This window comes from Pieris rapae, chromosome 7 (genome assembly GCF_905147795.1).
Source record: "Pieris rapae chromosome 7, ilPieRapa1.1, whole genome shotgun sequence".
Lineage (NCBI taxonomy): Eukaryota > Metazoa > Arthropoda > Insecta > Lepidoptera > Pieridae > Pieris > Pieris rapae.
Genome location: NC_059515.1, coordinates 7,894,033 through 7,917,586, shown reverse-complemented (window position 1 = coordinate 7,917,586; position 23,554 = coordinate 7,894,033). Strand labels below are relative to the sequence as shown.

Genomic DNA, 23,554 nt, shown 5'->3' with positions numbered 1-23,554 from the left:
GTTATATAACTGAGATTTTCTTAAGGCAATTTCTGCCGCGCACCACCGCTATGTGGAACCAGCTGCCCTCTGAATTATTTCCGAACCAATTCGACTCAGGATCCTTCAAGAAAAGATCGTACCAATTCTTTAAAAAAATGTCAACTAACGTCGGCAATCACAAAACCAAGTTAGTTATATCATAATAGCTATAAAAGTACCAGTTATTAATTATTATAAAGAAAGTTGAACCTTTAGTTAACAAATATTTAATCTAATAAATTCAATTATTTATTAATAATATAGCATTATAACTTATACTATAACTTTCTAAGATATGAAAATTCTTTGTCAATCTCATGAATGGATAAGATAGAGTTTGAAGGGATCATCCAGTCTGCTGAATTTCTGATAAAGACTCCATTATTAGAATTCCCTTTATTGCTAGTTGCTCACAATATCATTGGAATGGAAACGTATTCAATGCGTATTTATATACTATTTTCAATACATTTATGTCTTCATACAATAGCTTTTATATCGGATACCTCAAATCTATTTTCTTGTATCTCAAGATACACGTTAATTATTTGAAAACTTTAAATGTGAATACGCTAAAGGATTCTTCTCTGTATAGGTTATTGTTTCGTGTTGACAAGCACTAAAGTATGCAATGAATTATAATTTCTACATTTAAATATTATTATTATATTTTTAACAAGCTAAGACTACAACTCTATCATACTAAAGACGTACTTTTTAACGCAAGCGTCCTTTGATTCTCAGCAGAACCAAAGCCAGATGTTCGTGGTTTTAACAAATTTAATAGGCGTATCGCGGTTAATTTAGCGTAATTTGGATAAATGGCACGTGGCTAACCAATTCACATAGTTATACAGTAGAAGCAAATTTTTCCTCATATTATACAGTCATTTATGAAGTCCTAAAGAATGAATCAATGAATTAGAATCGACTCAAGTGGGTGGGCCGGAAAAACCTATATCAGTCATGAATCGTGAATTACATTACATGATAAGCAAAAACATATGACGTATATCATTCATACATTTATGCAGCGTTGATTTGCATATTTGTGAGTAATTAACATGATTACATGTGTATATCTATAAATACTAGGACACGTAGATTTACGAATTATACTCAAAATTATACTTACTGTTTATGAATATTAATGTATAAATAAAAACATTGGAAAATTAACTTAAATTAAAATAATTAATTAAGTATCCAAAAATTCATGGGTTTCGTTACTGTTAAACATATAATGTACATTTTGTCGATATGTAAACTCTTCTCTTTCAATAGTTGTAGCAGCACTATATAGGTTTGTGAAAGAGTTCAGGACGCTTACGTACAGAAAATATGTTTTTAAAAATCGTAGAGTGCTCTGCCAGTTTCACCATCACATAAGAGCATTTCTTATCGATTTCGATAAATAAGGTCTCAATAACACAAATAATTAATGAGCATATTTGTAACGTTTTACTAAATTAAAAAAAAAACCATTGTACAGACATGTGAACTCCAGGGTTTATATTAAAACAATCACATATCTAAGCAAAACAATTAAAGACCAGGCCAGACTCTTCTCTTTCACTCAGAAGAGCATAGCTCTATGAAGAAAATTTGTATAAATTATATAAAAAATATTTTTTTTTGGGTCTAGACATGAGAACTTCGTGGTTTCTATTAGATCTATTACATGTCAAGGCAACACTTTAGCTAAATTAAAATAGCAGTGAATACGGGAATTATATTTAGATAAATTCACCTCCTGACCCCCCCTCTACACCCCTCCAACTGGTCACAATTGAGTCCTTTATATATTTTACCAACTCTCTGGCTACTTTTGGCGGGTCGCGGTCATCTAAACCTTAATAACGCAATTATAACATTGGCATTTCAAATACGCGAGAATTATGATACTCAAATTCAATAATATAAATTGACGAAACGTTAAATGTCACCTTAATCACATTGGCAACGTTTGGTCAAAGGTTAAAAGAATCTTCGAGGTCATTTGAAGGCGTGAATTTTCAAGCATTTAGTCGATAGATACTATACAAATGTATAATGTTTAGGGTTGCCTGGAAGAGATCGATAAGGCCGCCCGTTGCAACCCTTGTAATTTTTATGTATTGTGTTATTTGCGTTTCTTTGCAACAAAGTATGAATAAATAAATAAATAACAAAAGTTTAGTAGTTTCTTAGTATTCGCAACTAAAACTAGAATGTTACAATGTAACTACTAATATTAATTCGATCGAATGAACGTTATAATGAATACTACTAATACTAACTCGAAAAACCAGACTTTTGACTTTTTAACCAAAATACGATAATTTTTTATGATTTATACATACTAGCTAGTTAGTTTTGCCACTGCAAATATTAAATTTTCGTGTTTTAATATTTAGCGGAGCTACATTACTGGCAATAGATTTCTTCATATTGATCATTTTTCATCATATTTTTTTCTTTTTTATAAGCAGCAATCCTAGCTTATCAGGCACGCAATCAGGCAGATATATGACCGAGTGGCTAAGCAGCAGGTAATTGTCAAGATCTCCCCTTTCTTAAAAAGGGACATTATTAATTTAAAGTGTTGGCGTCTCACGCCCGGCCCGGGCGACAACTACCCTAGAAATATCGTTATAATATTTAGGGGCGAGTAGGGGCCAGTTGCCAGGCGCTACCCGCATTACCTCTCGTGCTATTTTTGTTACAAATTTGACAATCTTGACGCAGAATCTTTCTAGCTGCGATCTGTACTCAAACAGCTGCGTAATTTAGGATGATGCTCCTGTCCTGGAGATAACTATTCATTATTCTTACTAGATTTGCAAGACATTCCTCTACCGCCAGTGAAACCTTATATTTATTTAGGTGGGTAATCGGCCATCTGTGCTATTGGGTCTAGAACATGATCACGTGGTTTTCCATACAAGCATAATTAATAGGGCTGTTTGCGTTTGCTGTTTTGTTTTAGCCCTAAACTGTCACTACAGTCAAAGAACTGTCTTGACTTTGACACAAGAACCGGAAATAGTAGTGGTTGTTCAGCGTAATGGTAAAAGGATGAACAGTTAAAATAAATAAACCGCAGTCGCGTGCGCACTAACAAATATAAACCGCAAAGCTATTGAAACGGCCTTACACGGATTAACCACAAGGATAAATTAATTAAGCACTACTAGTTACGTCTGCAGTCATAAACATTTACTCTTCTTAGGTAAAGATCGTATAAAACCAATAAAACACCTCACCTCTTGAGAACAGTAAATCCAAATGGCACTCTTAACCCAAAATAGCCTTAATGCCTGTGAATAAATCGTATCGTAAATTCGCACATCGAATGTTATATACGACTCGTGTATGTATACGAGTCGTACATAACGTTCATATACATGGGGATTATTCAAAGGCCCAGCCTAAATCGACAGTAAATATAAACTTATACATATTAAGGGTAAACCTCAACAAATACTTCACACAAAACAATATTGGAGTTAATGGAATCTGAGATTATGTAACGTATTAGTACAATTGACTAAGAACGAAATAGTACAGAATATAATTTATCATAAACAACATCGATTTTCACAGATATTAGCGTGAAATGTTTTTTTATTATATATTGGCGTCACCATCTGGTAGGTACTTAGAGAAAGGTATGTACCATGTGGTCTTGGTAAATTTTGACGACTTAATCAATGAAAACGATTTTTTCTATTATCTGGGGGGGAAAGCCCCCTACTTGTCCCCCTAGCAATACTTATTTAAGTCACTAATATATTTAAAATCAACATTAAATTACTATTGTTTTATAAAGTCACATCCAAATCTGACAGACACATTTCTTCCAATATTATATTATATATTATAGTAATATAGTGTTAATAATAGCGGGTAATAGTGAAAAAGATATTTTCTAGTAATAAACATCTTTGAATTGCTTTTAAAATATGCTAATCTAATACTTTGAATATTACCTAAGAATTCGTTTAGAATGCTTTAGTATTCAGGGTGCAACTCCATACCCAGCTTAGATTTTGATGGTAAGTGCACATCCATGTTGCAAACCCGCATTGTGGAATCTATCGGCAAACGACAGACACATAGACTATAGAACAATCGACAAGCTTTGTAGCATTAGATGCGTAACTAAGGTTGGAATTTTTATGCAGGAATAATGTTCCTTATTTAATTGGTAAGGCGATATTAATTAGACAAGCGTAATTAATATCACCAAAGGTCCTTTCGCCAGTAAATTTGTATGCGACGAAAATAACGTTACTACTACTAATCGACTTTACTTACGAAACTAGGAGTAAACGTTTTTTAATTGTAAAATAATACTTACAATGTCTTATTTATAATCGCTTTACCTGCGATGCAATGTCAATATACAAATATGACAACCCTACTGTAAGCTAATCAATCAATGAATCATGGACACGATTCCTTGAGAATAATAATTTCTTCTTGGAAGAGAAGTTTTTCGCTTTTCTTATAAAAGAGGCATACTACAGACGACACCCAATAAACTTCCGATATATACGAATTTCATATCATCGTTATTGCATGTATAATTTTCCAAGTTTAAATTTTTACTTCACGTTATAAAATTATTGTTTTCTTTGTTTCAGCAACCAATTTAGTTGGAAAATTTACTCAAAGCGTACGCCGTATAGTTCAGGACGTTAAAGATGAGGGCGCCTCAAGTGAGTATCGATACGCAAAATAAATTTTCTTTGTGCATCCCTTTTTTAGAAGTTTATATCGTATTTGACTATTTTCAATGATCAAAGGGAACATAAAAGATTCAAGCGAAAAGGCGCTTTGTAACAACTAAAATCAATTTAGTTTACCTCTTTAGTTTAACTCTAAAGGTAAAACCTCACGGGATTTTATTTCCACTTTATTTATGTAACGTTTCTCAAAACTACTATACAAATACCCAAAAAAGGCTTTGTAAGTAGCAAGTTATCCAAAAATATAAAGAACGTTTTTTACATTGTAATGTAAAAATGCCTCCTACCCGTTTGCCCCCTGTTCTATACAAAAAAAAAAATTGAGCTAAACGCGCAAAACGGGTGCTAGAAATTGCACATTTATAAACTTTATCATAGTAATTCTGTATTCATTGTACCAGGCGGGCAGACGAAAGAAGAGGTCATAGAAACAAATGAACGCCTACGCGCGGTCCGGATACGTCTAGATGAGAACTATGACACAGCAAAAAAGGCTCTCATAACGCTAATGGCGAGGTACAGCGAGTCCAAGGCGCAGAGAAACGTCTTCACGAGATACGCACTGCTCAAGGCTATGATTAAGGTAATCTTGCACTGCATGGTACATACTCTTAAGGTATGATTCAAACAAAAGAACTCATGTAATAAAAAATCGAGCATGTTTTAAATTTTTTGTCGGTGACCTGTGGTTTTTTTTATAGAACAGGGGGCAAACGGGCAGGAGGCTCACCTGATGTTAAGTGATACCGCCGCCCATGGACACTCTCGATGCTAGAGGGCTCGCGAGTGCGTTTCCGGCCTTTTAAGAATTTGTACGCTCTCCTCTTGTGTAAAAACAACAATTAAAAATATTTCATAGCCTATTCTATTTTGTTGCTAAAAATGACCTCATAAGGAATTGTATCCTTCCGGTCGTATAGCACTTTAAAATTATAAAAGACCTTGATGGTTTAGATAAAAACCGATAACTCATAACTCACGATAATTAAAAATCTGATAAATTGCGGTTACAAAACCCATTACTCCCTAGGTTTTATGAAGTAAAATATGGACGTCATCTATGAAATAATATTGTTATTACACTCGTCTAAAAATATATTATAATAAACACTTTATCATATGTCATGAACAAAGAGGTTGTAACAAATTAAATATCGCTAGTCCCCACATTAGGGAGTCTGTGGGTCTATTCTGTCTTGTGGGTAACTAGATAAATTATAATCAAATTCCAATTTACATTTTACATATTCCGCTATGTTAGAAAATATATTTATATTCTGACGGGTACCTGCTATTATAAGAGCGTACAAATTCTTAATAGGCCGGCAACGTACTCGCGAGCGCTCTGGCATTGAGAGTGTCCATGGGCGGCGGTATCACTTAACATCAGGTGAGCCTCCTGCCCGTTTGCCCCGTTCTATAAAAAAAACAAGCTATGCTTCCGACTCCATCTAAAACAATCCTTCATTCATAATCCATTCTACATACCTACATAAATCTAAAAAGAATGCGGCTTAGTGTGCCAAACAGACTCATTAGTTATTTATATACATATAACTTGGGTTTCACATTAGCACAAATATTTAGGTTTAAAAATGATAATAGGAATAAATGCTTTTGAGCCGACTATTAACTTCTTTAAACAATATTTTAAAAAAAACGATTTATTTATAAGTACCTCCTACAGCGTATGACGGTACTGAGCACTGTCATGTAACAATAATTAAGTTATAGTTCGTCTCAGTTCCTAAGAACTTATGAACAATGCGCAATTAATAAAGTTCTTGTAGCGGAAGTTAACGACTTCTATCGTAACGAATTTCCTAATAACCTAAGTGATAGATTAACTTATTGTTTAAAATACAACTTGACTCAATGCCGGAAACAAGAAAAAAACAAGAAAAAATAAACAAGTAGATTCTGTAATATATATGTATTATATAGAGTATGAATAAATTTACAGTAAGACATCCAGCAAGCCATGCGTTATTCAATTAACCGCTGATAAATTAAAAAGTTATCAATTTACTCCGCTTTGAAATAATTATAAAAGAAAGAATTTAGAACTATGTAATTGAATTAAATAAAACACTAGTAAAGTCGCCTAACAATCCTGGATTAACCATTCCTGCAAAGGGCACTGGATACACGATAAAAATCTGTGTTCTAATTAATTAAGTTTATCCACAATTTGTTGGAAAAATTTAAATTGGAAATGGTTCGTAAAAAGGCAACAAAAATGTAAAGTCACGTTTCGTTTAATTAAATGGCAACAGGAGATCCTGTTAGAATCGATTTGCAGCCTCTGTTGAATTTTGAAAAGGGCGATCTAATCAGATCTCAATATTGTTTAGGTTGTTAAGACAATCACTGGGCTGACCCAGATCGTTAGAAGGGTTTATTATGTACTTGATACCTAATGTAGAGCAGTGTTGGCCAAGTGGCTTCAGCGTGCGACTCTCATCCCTGAGGTCGTAGGTTCGAACCCGGGCTGTTCACCAATGGACTTTACCGAAAATGGAAAAGTTACCTTGAAAATAGAATGCAATATGTGGAAATAACAAAGATTTGTAAACTAAAACAAAAAACCTATAGATCCAACTATAAGAAAAATGAGTACGGAACACCTCAGGGCAGTATTTTGGCCCCACTACTTTTTCTAACATACATAAATGACCTCCCAGATGCTATACACCAGAACTGTATACTATTTGCTGATGACACTACACTTATAATAAAAGGCAAAAACGACCAAGATTTAAAAAACAACTTAATTAAATCTCTAGACGACGCCATCAACTGGATGAATTCAAATAACCTACAAATAAACATAACCAAAACTAACATAATTCATTTTCAGACATATAACTCTAAAACACTAATAGACGTACAATATAAACACAATAAACTGGACATAACGAACGAGTGTGTATTTTTAGGTATAACGATAGATAAATTTTGTAATTGGAAATCACATATTGGAAAATTACAGAACAAAATAGACCGTTTTGTTTTTGTGTTAAAACGACTAAGAGAAACTGTTAACCATGCTGCGGTATTAGCTGCTTATCATGCATATATTGCATCTATAATTAGATATGGAATTATAATTTGGGGAAATTCAGTCGAAGTGAATAGGGTATTTAAGGCCCAAAAAAAATGTATTAGAGCAATTTGTGGAGCAAATTGCATTGATAGTTGCGTGCCTCTATTTAAGAGACTCAAAGTGAGACTTATCTCTTCCATGTATTTATATATTAGAAATGTCTCTGTTCGTACACAGAAATATACATATTTTTAAATCGAATGTAGTAAGTAGTAGACATGGGGAGAAATTGGCTGTGCCAAAAATAAATTTAGAATTATTTCGGAAAAACGCCTTCTGGCAATTAAAATTTACAATAGATTACCGAAAGAACTTAAAGATCTTCCGACAAGAATCTTTAAAAAGCGACTTAGTGCATTACTTTTAGAAAAAACGTACTACTCAATAAACGATTATTTGTGTGAGACATGGTAATTTATACAAATTTAATTATGTATGATAATTGACTTAATTAATATGAATCTGACTAATAATGTAAAATCTAAACTAGGATAAATTTGCGCGCCACTGTGTGTGGCAGAATATGCGAACGACTGACAATTGTACCACCTTGACATTTTGTACCATATTCGTGCAATGAATAAATTATTATTATTATTATTATTATTATTTCTATGTGGGCATTAAACATTTTCTCTAACGGTGAAGGAAAACATCGTGAGGAAACCAACATGTTTTAAACACAAAATGTTAACGACGTGTGTCAGGCACTGGCGGCTGATCACCTACTTGCATATTAGATTTAAAAAATGATCATGAAATAGATTCAGAAATCTGAGGCCAAGATCTAAATAAGTTGTAGCGCCACTGATTTATTTTTATTTTTATACCTAATGTATTTGAATATATCTCTTGAGACGTTAAAATAGTTAATGTTATCTACCTCTTTGAGCTAGGCTTATGTAATCAAAGATATGCGCCTGCACACAATTTTTTCTAACGTTATTTATTTTACTCGCGATTCTTGTCAAGCATTGTTTCTATTTAAACTATTTTTCATCACAAAATGTACGTACACTAGTAAAATAAAAAAATATTTTGCTATTTCATACTCCAGTTAGTAAAGGAGCATAGGACTTACAAAGGTCTGTATCTGTTCTATTAATAATTATATCGGTAGCTCATTAGTACCAGACTATGACTATAGTATAGACTAGCGGTATGCACACCGCATACACAAACGTCTGACTAAACCACAGTGGAAACATATAACTTATTAGCTAAGGAGATCTAAATATCTATACCTTTAAGGTACAAATCCATCATCATTATCATCACCAACGCTAAACCAGATAAAAGACTCTTATGTCTATGCCAGTGAACCAAACTAAAAGGTTCGATCAAGTTAACGTATAGAAAAATGACTAAAAATGCTCCTGTACTGGTAAAGCGCTGAAAGTGTGTTTTTGATGGAACTTTGAATTTCAATACAAGCTTTTGTACGAAAAAAATTACAAAACATCATGTTCAATAGGGCTTGGTACATTTTCAAAGGGTTGCTACAATTATTATGTCCTATATAAAATGTTGTATATAAACCCTAAATGATGGGATGTTGATGGAGCTTTTTGCATTTTGATAAATATAAAACAGTATTTACAAACATATCAAGATTATGAAGTTAAATAGGTGGCCTAATCAATACTAAGGAATCACTTCCAGATCAGTAGAATTTGAATATACTATGCTAACTCTGGGTACTCAAAATTATTAAACATCGTCTTCGCCCCATCCATTATTATACATTTTATTCAAAAATAAACTAACGAAGACAACATAAAAGTATTTTATTACTGCGTTGTCATTTTATCTTTCAATATACAATGTCGATAAATAAATGCATATTTACTCAATGAGTAAGAACCCTCACAGTTTCCTATCACATACCTTTACGTTAGTATTAATTCAAGGAATTCAATACCATCGAGTATTATCAGCTGAGATTGTATTTGCACGATTTTCGTGATATTAAATATGAATAATCCCTATTCTACTTAAAAGGTATGACTGTATAAAATTAATAAATACGTCATGGGCATTAATTAATTAAGCAGCAGGATTGTAATAGGATGCTGTAAAAAAAACAAAAATGTCAATCCACTTAATAATATAAAAGTACAGCATTTATACGTAAGTAATATTAGAATTAGTGTTTCTCATAATAAATTAATAGTTTGTCTTTTAAATAGAATGAGTAATTTTCAATTATTAAAGTGCTTCATAATTTTTTTATAGACATACATGGAATTTAAAAATTCAAAATATATAATTGAAGAATGTAGTAGTGTGTAATTAATAACGATCAAATAAATATGAATTAACTATTATATAATATATAAGCATTATAAAGGTTTCAGAGGTGATGCCTATATAGTTCTCGTTTTATTAATGGAAAAGTTATTAAGGATATATATTAAAACATCGTCTCCGACTGAAGTTTATAAAACAATTAATTATAATAATAATTACAAGTCGACAATTTTGATATGTAATTTCCCAAAAATTTAACTAAGTAAATTTGATCATAATTATACTTAATTTGTAACCTAATTTTTAACCCGGTTGTAGAATGCTGACACTTTTGTGTATTTTTTTTTACGTTAAACTTAGTTTTAATACGAAACATACACCTTTTGTATTATGCTGAAACAACCAATATACATATGAAACGTTAGACAAGAATAAGATGAAACATAAATTCTCAACAGCCTTATCGATAAAATTAAAAGTACTTATAAAGAAGATGAGCAAGTTTTAATTTTCTGCTTCGCAACGCTGCCGTTTATATTCTTTTTAATTAAAACTTACGCCAGTGATAAAAATTGCAAAAGTAGTTACAACATGTCATAAGTTGTGGTCTCAGATATGAACGTACTTGGTTTTCTTTAAGACCTGCAAGCCAATAAACACTGAAAATGTTTAGAAAATGAAAAACGGCTTAGTGTAGAAAGTTTTCAATACTTTTATTGTATTTCGAAGTAATCTCTGTTCCTCGCATTCCATGTAACCACTGAGAAAAGCAGTGGGACCATTCTTCCTTAGGGGTCTCTTCTATAGAATTTTCAAACGCTTTCAAAGCATGTTCAGGGCTCGTAAAGCGAACCTCGAATTTTATGTTATGTTCTTGGGCATAAATGAAAGCTAGGGTGCCAGGTCAAACTATATGGCGGATGACTCATTATCTCGACATCTGCCATATACATCTACCATATATTCAACAGTCCATTTTGCTGCTGAAGCATTGTCGTGGTGCGCGTGCAACATACTACATTAGGTTACCATAGAGTTCTAAAATTGAAATTCAAAAAGTTTTCAACAATGTTTCTAACTGGCCAGTTCCAAACATTTTCAGTGTTACGTTTCATAGAACTGTTAAAGTACCTACCGCTTTGAATTATTTGACAAAAACTAGTACAGATTCAGTTGCTTGGTTAAAAAAACCCAAAAAATAAAATTTGGCAAATCTAGCGAAAATAAAAAACTAGAAAAATATTCATATTTAATACTATTTTTATTTCTTCATCAAAACTACGTCTTATTGTTTTAGCAACATACTTTTTTACATCAAACAATACTCATTAATATAAAATCCATGACCATTTTAAAAGCCAAGTTGATAAAACCAATGTATTGTGTAAACATAAGTCAAAACGCATTAATGCAGATGCAATCTTCGCCACGACGAATTCGTGATCACGAACGAATCAATCACAAACGTGCAATCATGTACACGAAGATTGACATTTACACAAAACAAAATTATATTGGAATTTTCAAAAGGTATCTTATTAACATAAAAAGCTTTTTAAACAAACGATTCTCTAAGCTTCGAGTTTGTCGATCGGCGCTTTTTAACCTATTACGCACGAACCCAATCTCAGATTTAAAACAATCTTTATTAAATCAGACCGTGACAGTCCATCGATCTCCTATCTGCTTCGCAATAACCAAACCCTACGTAAACAATTTTTGGCGAAGAATAGAATGCAATCTCTTCTCTCTTTACACTCATATTTCATAATCAATATAACCAAATAAAGTATATAATATAAAGCCGTACAAATAATATTAAAATATACATCTATGTCTATGTTTAAAACATATCAAATAACTTTATTTTAAAAACTGGTGTAAGTTAAAATCTTAAGATATTGGCACAGTTGAACTGTTATTTTCCTACAAAGGTCTATCCACGTACACCGATCCGTCTTACCATGGATAGCTTGTATAGACAGATGGCTATTACAATCCGTTGATTGCTTGGATTGGATTGAGATAGGTTATTGGGTTTGGGCGTTAGTTACATTAAAAACTGCCTATTTGATGAGTTTGTAAGCATAACAAGTTATGTACAGTTAGGTAGCTGGCTCCAGGGTACATCTTAACGACCTCAGGTATCAAATTCCGACGGAAAAACAATCTCTTGTGTTTTGGGAATTCAATATATTATGTTTTTCCTAATTATGTTTATATACGATATATACATTACAAAATAAATAGACAGTCAATTATAAATATAACGAAGAAAGATGAAATATAACAAAAACTAAAGAACAACCGTTTTTGAATTACTTTCGTATTGAAAATTATAAACATCCTTTGTTGAACATTGCAAAATATACAAACTCTTTAAGTCCATTAAAATTTGTTGCTTAACATTTTCAGCAATCCTGAATACAATTTAATATTATAGTGTAATCGCTTGTTATAGCTTGTGTTCCAATTAGCAATTTGTATGGACGTCTGGGCGTATTAATTGGTTTATTGGCGTTTCAACTTTGAACAACAGAGCCACCGCGGTTCTTGGCGCACACTAAATACATTGGTCGTTATAGATGTCAAATAGATTTGGTAAGTTGGTCCTTATCACTCTCGTTTCGCTTCAGATATATAAGCGAGATAGAATATGTAGGACTTCTCTATTAAAACAATATTATTAGACATAATGAGTTTTCACTGGGTTAGAACAATTTGGCTTTAAAACTTTTTAAGTTTCAGCAATTTTATTTCTACCTACAAACTGTATACCTTGTACTTTTACTTAATTATAAGCCTGATTCTTTAATTCTCATTTTTGCTTTTACCTTGTACGTGAATTTTGAATATTATATTTCTAAAACATATACCTACCATGTATAGGGTTGATTACTTCCAGTTAACATATTTTATTATCCCAAAAAACCCAATGGCGTAACAACCCTTTGTCTTAGTGTCAGACTTATGTATCTATTTTCTTATGTTTATATCAATATTTGTCACCATCGTAAGAGTAAATGTTAAATGCACACAGAAAAAATGTTCGTATATCCCAATCCTATTCGTGATAAACTTTTATTATTCTTATTTGTTATATTTTATTTACTAAGCAATGCGTCAAAACGTGACATACCAAATTAAGGAGGAAAAAGATAAATTGTTTACATCGTACGTTTCTTTCATCCAATTTCCTAACACGTTATAAATCAGTACGTTTCAACATTACCTGTGGTATATGAAACAATTTCTGTTTTTGTGGCTGATATTTGAATTTCTTGCAGATAATAATCCTAGCAACACGAGGTTTTATTTAACACTAGCTAAACACCAAACAACAAACAAAAATTTGTACAAGCACCATTTTATCAAAATGTAATATTGTTGTTCATTATAATATTGTAATCATGTAATATAGCATATTCGGGCATTTCAAGACTAGGTGGGTATAGCCTACCCTCGGTTCTTTTCGTTTCGTTTTCATTATTATCCTTGACAATTTGCCGTGGTCCAACTTATTATCTATTAATATTTAAACTTAGTCATTTATAGTAATTTTAAATATTTATGAGTATTATCAAAATTGTAAATAATGCCTTTTTGATGCTATGAAGTTTTGAAAGCAGCTTAGCTAAGGTATAACTAGTGTATTTATAGAAAATATAAGGAACGTGATATCCTAATTATAATTTCATCCCGAGCAATATCCTAAAGCATACGGGAAATGGAGTACCGGGTTAGAAAGGCGATAATAGGAAGAAGGTAGACAGAAAGAGCTTTCTGGTAATAACAATGGATTTAATGCTATATTCAGCTATACTCTTATGTTGTACATCTAAGACTAGCTTTTGTATTACTAAGATACACAGTCGATTTTTGAGTGTGACGATTTCTGGTTTCTCACGATGTTTCCATATCGCCATTGCAACAGCGAACATATAGAAAAACTATTTATGCGTCTCTATTCGCATTTTCAAACGGATTTCAGATTTCATTCGCCTGACATCTAGAAATATATAAATACAGATTTTATAGCCCCGAAAATTAAGTTTTTTTATAGAATAGGGGGCAAACGGGCAGGAGGCTCACTTGATGTTAATGGATACTCTCAATGCCAGAGGGCTCGCGAGTGCGTTGCCGGCCTTTTAAGAATTGGTACGCTCCTTTCTTGGAGGACCCTTAGTCGAATTAAAATAATTTAATACAAAATTAATTAAGTGAACTCTGAAGTATAAAATGAATTAATGATTTCGAAGACAGGAAGATTAATTCGTTTTATTCCTTTTGTACCTTAGAGGTCTGAAAGCTTCACGTCATAGTTGGTTCGGCGCGATAAAATAATCGAACTTGGCTGACAATGCTACGCTTCCAACTTTTATTTCCGATTTTCAATGCAAATTCACAACCAGCTACAGAGTAAAGAAACTTTTCAATTTTGTATTGAGTATCCAATATTTACTTTATCGAAACTGATTTTCACGCTGTACCATTGTTTACTGACACGCGTACTCTTTTATAAGCTACTATCCAACACAACTTAACATATTAACAATACAAGAATTCTTTTATTTCTTTATTCTTGTAATATTAGTGCTGTTATTAGAGTCTTGCCCATTCTTCTCAGAACAAGGCCTCCTGGTAGTTTTGCGAACGAATAGCGTAGTCTTGTTCTTTCGCGAATTTTGTAAACGTTTTTGACATCCATAAGCATGCGGTCAGACGCATCTAAACTGAATAAACTTATTTTATTTGTATTGATTGAGAGATATTGTCGATTCATGGAACTACTAACTAACATTGAAAGAGCTTAACAATACTACATTTTGGTATTAACTTGATGCATGCACAAATAGGCACAATTACTTGTGTGGTTATCACTGAGATGTCAGATATACTGAGACTCTTCAGTATTGGCAAAATCTCACATATAAAAAAAATCTCTAAAAAATAGCGATATAGAAAATCTAGACAGGAAATAAACTTAAAATCTACATATTATTCACGTACATATAAAGTAAGATTATGTATTCACATAAGAGATAACAATGTATATGCAAAATTGAGTTTATATTCAAATGCTACGGCCAACGCGACATTTGCTGTAATTTGCTTACATCAGCTTATAACATTGTTAATTTCTCAGCTCCGTACTTAATGGAATTAATTTAATATTGCTTTATGGAGCCTCGCAGGCAAAACCTTGTACTGGATGTAATAAGGATGAGTAGATCTACTAAATTACGTACTAACACATTTCATACAAAAAATAAACTGGACTTTTAAAAAGGTACTGAAAAAGATTTAGAAATGTGCAGCGGGATTAACACCCGCACCACAATTCATATTAATAGCATTCATCTTCAAAACAGTGACGTTGCGTATTAAAGTTCATGTATGTATTACCTTATATAAAAACGATTATAAGAAACTTCGAGAAAGAAGTAAGAAGCCCTGAGTTGCGTGTTGTCCATGCATGTTTGCCATTACATAGACAGAATTACTCGTACGTAAAAGGAAAATATAGCGAGGAAATCGGCATACCTTAGACCCAAAATTAACAGAACTCTGAACCTACTTGCCTATTAGGTTGACAATTGCACATGAAACTGATACTGAAATCTGAGGCCCGGACCTAATAAGGTCACTCATTTATTTTATTTCACTGAGAGTAATAGAATCCCGTACGAGAGTGGTGCCTATATGGTACATTATAGTAGTTAGTAAATCTGAAGGTATAGGAATAAAATAAAAAAAATTCTTTGTTATATGTAATCCAATCCATCAAATCAAATCAAATCGTTTATTTGCTAGAATAGTCTTACAATTAGTTACATAAATTACAAAAATCCGCCACATATAAATAGGCATGCAAATGTCATCTTATATTTTATTTATTTATTTCTTTACATAAATACATTTATTATCCTTTCAGACATGTATGTACATCAGCTCCAAACTTTAAGCAGATCTTCAATTATACAACAGCATTCTCATGAAATATACATTTACTAACAATTCAAAAAAAACAAATAAAACAATTTAAATCATTTTCGTTATACCCACTCTACTAAGAGTAACGTGGTGCTTTAATACGGATCGGTAACTGAAATTCGTAAGGTAAGCTTAGCTCGAAACTCAGTGAATTTTAGGGTTTTCAGAAGGCTGGCAGGAAACCGTTGCGGTATTCCTCAGCTTTGACTTTGTGAAATTTAACATGCATTCATCTCAGCAATTTCCTGGAATTTATTAGTTTCTGATATGTGCCTTCTTAATGCACAGATCATTATCTGGTAAGGAGTTCTCATATATAATATACTTATTAGTTTCATAAAAAACACCGTTGTACAGTTTGTGACACGTGTCTTTTTATTAATTTGAATGTAAACAATATAATTTGTTAATGTATAAAACCTTTTCGTGTTGACTTTACTTTTTTAATCATTGACTAAGTTTATTTATCAATAACACTGTATAATATCAAGGATACGATTATAATTTAAACTTTATAATGTGCGTGAATGTCAATATGATAAAAACATCAAAGTTAAAATGTTATTCATAAGTAGATTATAATAATCTCTTTAAAACAATATCTAAAAAGACCTTAACATTTTGCTACCATTTCAGAAAATAGGTGATGCATTTTTATTTATTCAACTCAATGTTTGTAGGTAAGAATCAGTCTGAACTTATATTAAGCTGTCTCTTTGGTTCTGACTTAGAAATAAAGCTATATTAAACTGAACTACGTTTAAGGCGTATGAATATCAATATTTATAATATAAAACAAGTATAATATATATAGAACAAATATTGATTTAAACAATTAAACAAGGTGTTCTTACACCTTTAATATTCTTACTATTTCTTCTACTTAAAATACTATAAATTGTATTTTCACGATTAGATATATATATGGCGGATACATTGCATTGTTTTTAAAATGTTCTGTTTTTGACCCATCTAGTAGAATATAATCTACAAGAATCTACACAATTTTGTATTGAATTAAAAAGTGTAGCGTACACTCTCCGGCTTACAATTTCGTTATCCTAGCTCGGTGCACTGTCAGTTCAATGTGAAACGTAATTCCTTTGTTAAATCGGTTTGAACGTGAAATTTTCTAGACAATTTTCAAAAGGGCTGTGAGCTTTTTGAATAGTAAACGAAACAATTAACTATGTAACATGTTCAATTCTAAAATATTTATTATAGTTTATTATTTTGTATTTTTCCGTAAAAACCTATCTTGTATACATTTTTTATCATTATTATTTTCATAAGGTTGGTTACCGTGAAGTTAGGCGGTCGCCGGATGTGATGATTCGTTTTACAAGATATATCAGTAAAATTGTTTGTTTTACTATGTTTTCCTAGTGTTAACAATAGCAAGCAAGCCACTGTATTTTATTAATAAACATACGAAAAATTGACATAGGATGGTGCATATGAATCAATACAAATAGACAGTACAGTTATCATACAGGTTGTATGAAAACTGTATAAAATTAAGATTTTACAATTTTGTCAAAGAAAATACTCTAAAACATCTATAGAAAGTTTATTGCAGCAGTGTTCCCTGGGGCATCACGGCTGTCTAAAAAGCCGTTATGACAGAAATATTGTTTATTCCTACAATTACCAAAACAAATGCTCCGTTTCTTGTTAAAAACTTTTGAAATAAATAAAACAGAGCTAAATAGAAATGCTGTATTACGAGTTTTCTCTTTTCCGTTTTTACGTTATGAAACGAAGAGAAGAAAAACTCATTAAGATTAAGTGTAGTGCGTTCACATTAAGGTAGAGACCTACTTAACATATCAAGTTGTTAGTTTTTAATATATATTTAATATCTGGGAAATTCAGAAATCCGACATATAGAAATGAAATAGACGCCGACATTACTGATGTCTTTAATATTCTTTTAAAGAAGTTTGTACAAAGTGGAAAAATGTTATAGAATTTGTAATGTATACTTTCGATACTACAAAACTTAGTCTTACAGCGCGAATAGAATTAAAAAAATCATACAATGTCTTATACAGACACAAGTAGTGGATAGAAATCCAACATATCTCTGATTTAATAATCCTATTCCGCGTGATGTGCTGCTTCATATGTACGGTGCATCTATATAGATCTATGTATTAAAAACCTTTCACGTTCTGTCTATTTACGATTACGTCGAACGACGAACATTAAACTGTTAGTTTGTTATCATCACGGAAATTCTGAATTATTATTTTTTGTTTAAAAGCATTGCCACCGTATAACTAATTTAACTTGATATGTTCTTAAATAAGACTATTAGTATAAATTACAGGAAAACCTAAGACCTCACCAGAAACGAAAACAACATTTGCCAAATTAAATTACTCGTTATAAATTAAGTATAATATACATTTAGGCTCACATGTGAGTAAGTTACATGCATTAAAGTTAACATCTATTTTCTCGTATAAAATAAATTTTGGAAGCGAGAGTCTTTATCGGCTGAAATTGGACGGTTTCCAACACAAACTTATGCAGTTTAAACACGATTGCACTTAGTTCGATGATAGCACTTTGTTCGAATTTAGTTAAATCTAGCGTTTCATTACTATCAACAAACTTTAACTGTTCTAATAATGTTTCCCGTTTATGTTTGTTTGAAACAAAGCTATGAGCAAAGAATATGGTCTAATGAAGAATAGGACGAGTATAATTTTGGCATTTCTAATCTACCTAATATCAAATAATTTTTTGATTCCGTGACGTTATTTATATCTGTAGCCAGCTTGTGCTTCCTCCTTATTTTTGTTTCTGTATACATTATGTAGTTGTTTTCGTCTCCTATACAAAATTTTAGGGCTTAAAAAATATCAATAATTATTTTGACTAAATTTCAGGATGTTATTCGTCTAGAAACTCAATACTGGTCCCTCGTAGAGATCCCAAAACAAGAAAAGGCGGAAACGGTTCCAGCATTTGTACTTCGGGCGTGTGCCATCATGGAGAAGACACAAAAGTCTGGAGAAGGGGTTAAGACTTCTGCTAAATTGGCCGAAGAAGCTGCCGAAAAACGGGATCGCCTGGAAAGACTTAATGGTACTAATTTAATTCTTAAATGTTAAGTGATAAACACAAAATTATTTTTATTTAATTTATTTATTTAAGTATTGTTAGAGTTTAGTTCATATGGGTGATGATTTTATTGGGTATTCGTCAGACACCAACAGGGGAATTTTGTGAACTTAGATTTGTTGAAAGGTAACACATTTCTTTCTTTTGAAAGTATTGTTTTAAGGAAAATATGATATCAGCCTTGATATCATCCCTAAACAACTATTGTTCCCTCTGGTATAAAAACTCGAATCTTCGCATTTTCTTTTAAGCAACAAAGTCTCTGACTTCAAAATGTACTGACAATTAGAGACTACAATGAAAGTAAATAAAGAAAAAAAATGCGATCTTTCAAATTATTCCTGTTTATTTTTTTTTTAATTCCATAAAAGAACTATTTTTAATACAAATATGTATATATTCTTCGAAACTCGATATTAACGCAATTGAGTAATATTGTGGTGAAATTAAGCTCTTCTTGGGGAAAATACATTGTTACCTTTCATATTTAATTACTGTACCCGTGAAATTGGCTTAGTGTAAGTTGGGTCTATTGTTGACTAAGGAAAAAGCCAGCCAGCCATGAATTTCCCAACTGTATTAATTTGATTTCAGCAACTGAAGTACGAAGATTGTCTTAATATAAATTATTTTTAGTATGGAAAAGTATAGTACACTGTACAAAAGTAACTACACTGGTTTTTTTTTTTTTATATAGAACAGGGGGCAAACGGGCAGGAGGCTCACCTGATGTTAAGTGATACCGCCGCCCATGGACACCCTCAATGCCAGAGGGCTCGCGAGTGCGTTGCCGGCCTTTTAAGAATTGGTACGCTCTTTTCTTGAAGGACCCTAAGTCGAATTGGTTCGGAAATACTTCAGTTGGCAGCTGGTTCCACAGAGTGGTGGTGCGCGGCAAAAACTGCCTGGAAAAACGCGCAGTTGTGGAACGGCGGACGTCGAGGTGATACGGGTGTAATTTCGTATTCTGCCTCGACGTCCGATGATGAAACTCAGCTGCAGGTATTAATCCGAACAACTCCTCTGAACACTCTCCATGGTAAATGCGGTAAAAGATGCAGAGAGACCCCACATCTCTACGCAACGCCAAAGGATCAAGCCGCTTGGAGAGATTTTGGTCGTCAACGATTCGAACCGCTCTTCGTTGAATACGGTCAAGTGGAAGAAGCTGGTACTGGGGAGCACCCGCCCAAAGGTGGGAACAGTACTCCATGTGGGGCCGAATTTGCGCTTTATATAGTTGCAAGCGGTGGCCCGGAGTGAAGTACCGTCTCGCCCTGCTGAGCACACCGAGCTTTTAGGAGGCTAATTTTGCCTTTCCCTCCAAGTGACCGCGAAACTGAACGTCTTTCGATATGTCAACGCCAAGTATTCCAATACTAGCTGTGGCTTTAAGGAGAGTGTTTTCGAAAAGAGGAGTAGCGACAAAGGGTGTTTTTTTAGCGGAAAACGCGCAAACTTGTGTCTTTTTGGGGTTAAATTGGACTAGGTTTAGTCTGCCCCAGTCAGAGACTCCACGTAGTAGGGTTTCTACTTCAGACACAAGTTTGTTCCGGTAATCATCGACATCTGCCCGAGAAATACTTGCCCGGCCAGTGTAAAGAGTGGTTACATATCGTATCGTAATAGGCTACTTTATTCTATTATAGAAAAGTAAACTTTTCATGTAAAATGTACAGTCAAAGTCAAAATTCATTTATTCATATAGGTAACATAATGTACGGTAATTTTTGTATTTCAGACATGACGACTTCGCAAATAGAGACTGAAAATACGCAAATGACTAATGATTTGTATCGACTGCTGAAGAAATATACGGGGTTGAGGAATCTCATTAGAGAACTGAAGGTGAGAGAAGTTAAACAAAATTACACGAAAAAATCCAAAGTTATGTTAATTTTCGTTTTATACGTAAATACTATTTTTCTTTACGAAACATTTAAATATTTGTTTAAATTCTACTTACGGCAGCGTTAATTTAGTGTACTGAGATTTGGTTACTTTGTTACAAATAAAGCGCGTTACCCAAAAACTACTGGATCAATTTTAAGAATTCTTACCATTAATCATAATCCATGAGTAACACAGGCTACATTTATTTCCAAAATATTTACTAAGAAAAACTTTGGGCAAAGCCAGAACAGACTGTTAATAAAATATAACTTCCCAATTTATTTAATAAGTTTACAATAGTCATAACAGTATAGCAGTAAAATGCCTAAACCAAGTCGTTTTCAGAAAGACTACGTCAGCTCCAAGGTCTACCCAATGGTACCACGTTACACAATGCTGAAAGACATGATAAAGGACATCATGCATGATCCCGACTATATGGAAGTCTGCCATGAGGTGGACCCTTAGCGTGGCGTGCGCAAATAGATGAGGGCTTCTTTCACTGACCGATCAAGGTCCAGGCGCCGCCACTAGATGACAATCCAAGGAGGTTTACTACGAAATGCGTATGACGTTAATATACCAGTTTAGGAATCATTCAATTATTATGTAAATATATTTTTTGTGCGATTTTAAAAGCGAGATCTAAATTAAATTTAAAAACCTATATTTAAAGATATTGGTGACTGACCTCAACCAATGAATACAATTTTTTTTATAAAGCAAAATTATGAAGTCGGGGTAAAATATCATGTTATTAATCGACTTTTTAATGTTTTAAATAACACGTTGTTGTTTTAGATTTAATATAATGGACATTCTACATAAATTGTATGTTTAAATAGGTTGCTCGATATGATTTTAAGTATTTGTATTCTTGATATAAAATACATATTGGCTTTCATATTCACTAGAAACAGTTCGGAACTGAATTCCCTAGAGGCGAAGCCAGAGTTTCAATAAAGAAAATATCACAGTTCTCAGTGTAGGGCGCGTTCATGCAACATTTCCAGATAACAAAATCGAAATACGTTTATTGCGAAATTAAATAAATAAAACCATAATATGTTTACCAAATAATTTCAATGATGGTTTTTCGATAGTCTACAAAATTACGGATTTGATTTATAAAATTGTTTCAAAAAATGATCGATAGTCCGTTTATTATGACAGCCTTTATTACCACCGAATTAACATACATAGTTCAGATTTTTTATTGTTTTTCAAGCAGTAAATGAGGCTCCATATGAAGTTTAAATCGTGTGAGTGTACCATTATCGCAGGTAAACCTTCTTACATCTAGGCGGTATACGTGCTAAGCGCGAACGTCTGGCAAAGTCGAATATTATTTTAGTAGAATTTTATTCGAAATATCGGTATGTAGTGAGACGGGTACTCGTTTATTTTGCGCTTATTTAGATTTAGGGTTATTGATGTTCAGTGTTCGTACTCGTCCTTTCTTCTTAACTTTTTTTCCATAAGAATAAGTAGTAAGAGAAAGTTCTAACTTCTGTGGCAATTTATTTGTAAGAATTTCGTGATATTCACTTAGCTACTAGTTAAAGATTTAACTTATAATTTGCGTATCTAATTATAAAGATTATTGCGCCTTATTAATATATAAATCTGAATCTAGAAATAATTTAAAAAGTGTCAAGTCTAAACAAATGTTTCTGTTTAGTTTCATTGTCATGATTATGTAGAACCGATTTTGTTAGGAATGAAAAAAGTTAATCGATATTTATCAATTGCAAATATGTTTATAACAATTTAAATGTAGAATTTCTATGTAAACACTATTGTGTATTAACTGTCTATAACCTAGCTTTGTCTGTAGTTATTGTATTACCGTCTAGCTTTGAAAAAATATGTACCATTGTAATGTTATTGGCCTGACAGTTCTGCATATCTGTTATACAATCTTTCTGTATAGGCATGTAGATCTCATAACCATAGAAGTTCCCTTACGATGTTTACTTTTAACCGGGCAATTGCTAACTATACAGTATCGCCATCTTGTCGATTGCACGCCTAACTACAGTTGATAAGATAACTGAGTTGTACTAAGTCGCTAGTAACATCAGATCATGAACCTCTAAATTTGTCTATTAGACGTATAAAGCGGTTTTCATTAATGAAAGCCATAAATTAAATACAAAATAAACGTATCACTTTGAACATATCTTGAAAATGACATTGGAAACATATCCGCAAAACATTAACATAGTTTTTGTGGTTTTTAGTCAACCGGTAATATACGCAATATAGCTTATAAGGGATTAATATTTTATTGTATATTTTGCCAGAAATTTATAAAAATAGTAATATTATTGAAATATGTAGTTATATAAACATGAAAGAAAATGGTGAGGTTAATATAGATATCCATAGTTGTACGATGTTCAAATCCATTTTGCTCCTTATT

General features: G+C 32.4%; 1 protein-coding gene across 1 annotated transcript in view; it reads left to right on the top strand.

Moving 5' to 3' along the window:
• The window catches only part of LOC111004173, a 37,740-nt gene extending 15,993 nt beyond the window's left edge, over positions 1 to 21,747 (top strand). Inside the window, exons 2-6 of the mRNA XM_045629006.1 lie at positions 4,650 to 4,724; positions 5,156 to 5,337; positions 19,002 to 19,200; positions 20,978 to 21,084; positions 21,475 to 21,747. Coding sequence (XP_045484962.1) covers positions 4,650 to 4,724; positions 5,156 to 5,337; positions 19,002 to 19,200; positions 20,978 to 21,084; positions 21,475 to 21,597 — 686 coding nt within the window. The 3' untranslated portion in view covers positions 21,598 to 21,747. The remainder of the gene's footprint in view (positions 1 to 4,649; positions 4,725 to 5,155; positions 5,338 to 19,001; positions 19,201 to 20,977; positions 21,085 to 21,474) is intronic.
• Positions 21,748 to 23,554: the final 1,807 nt, after the last annotated feature.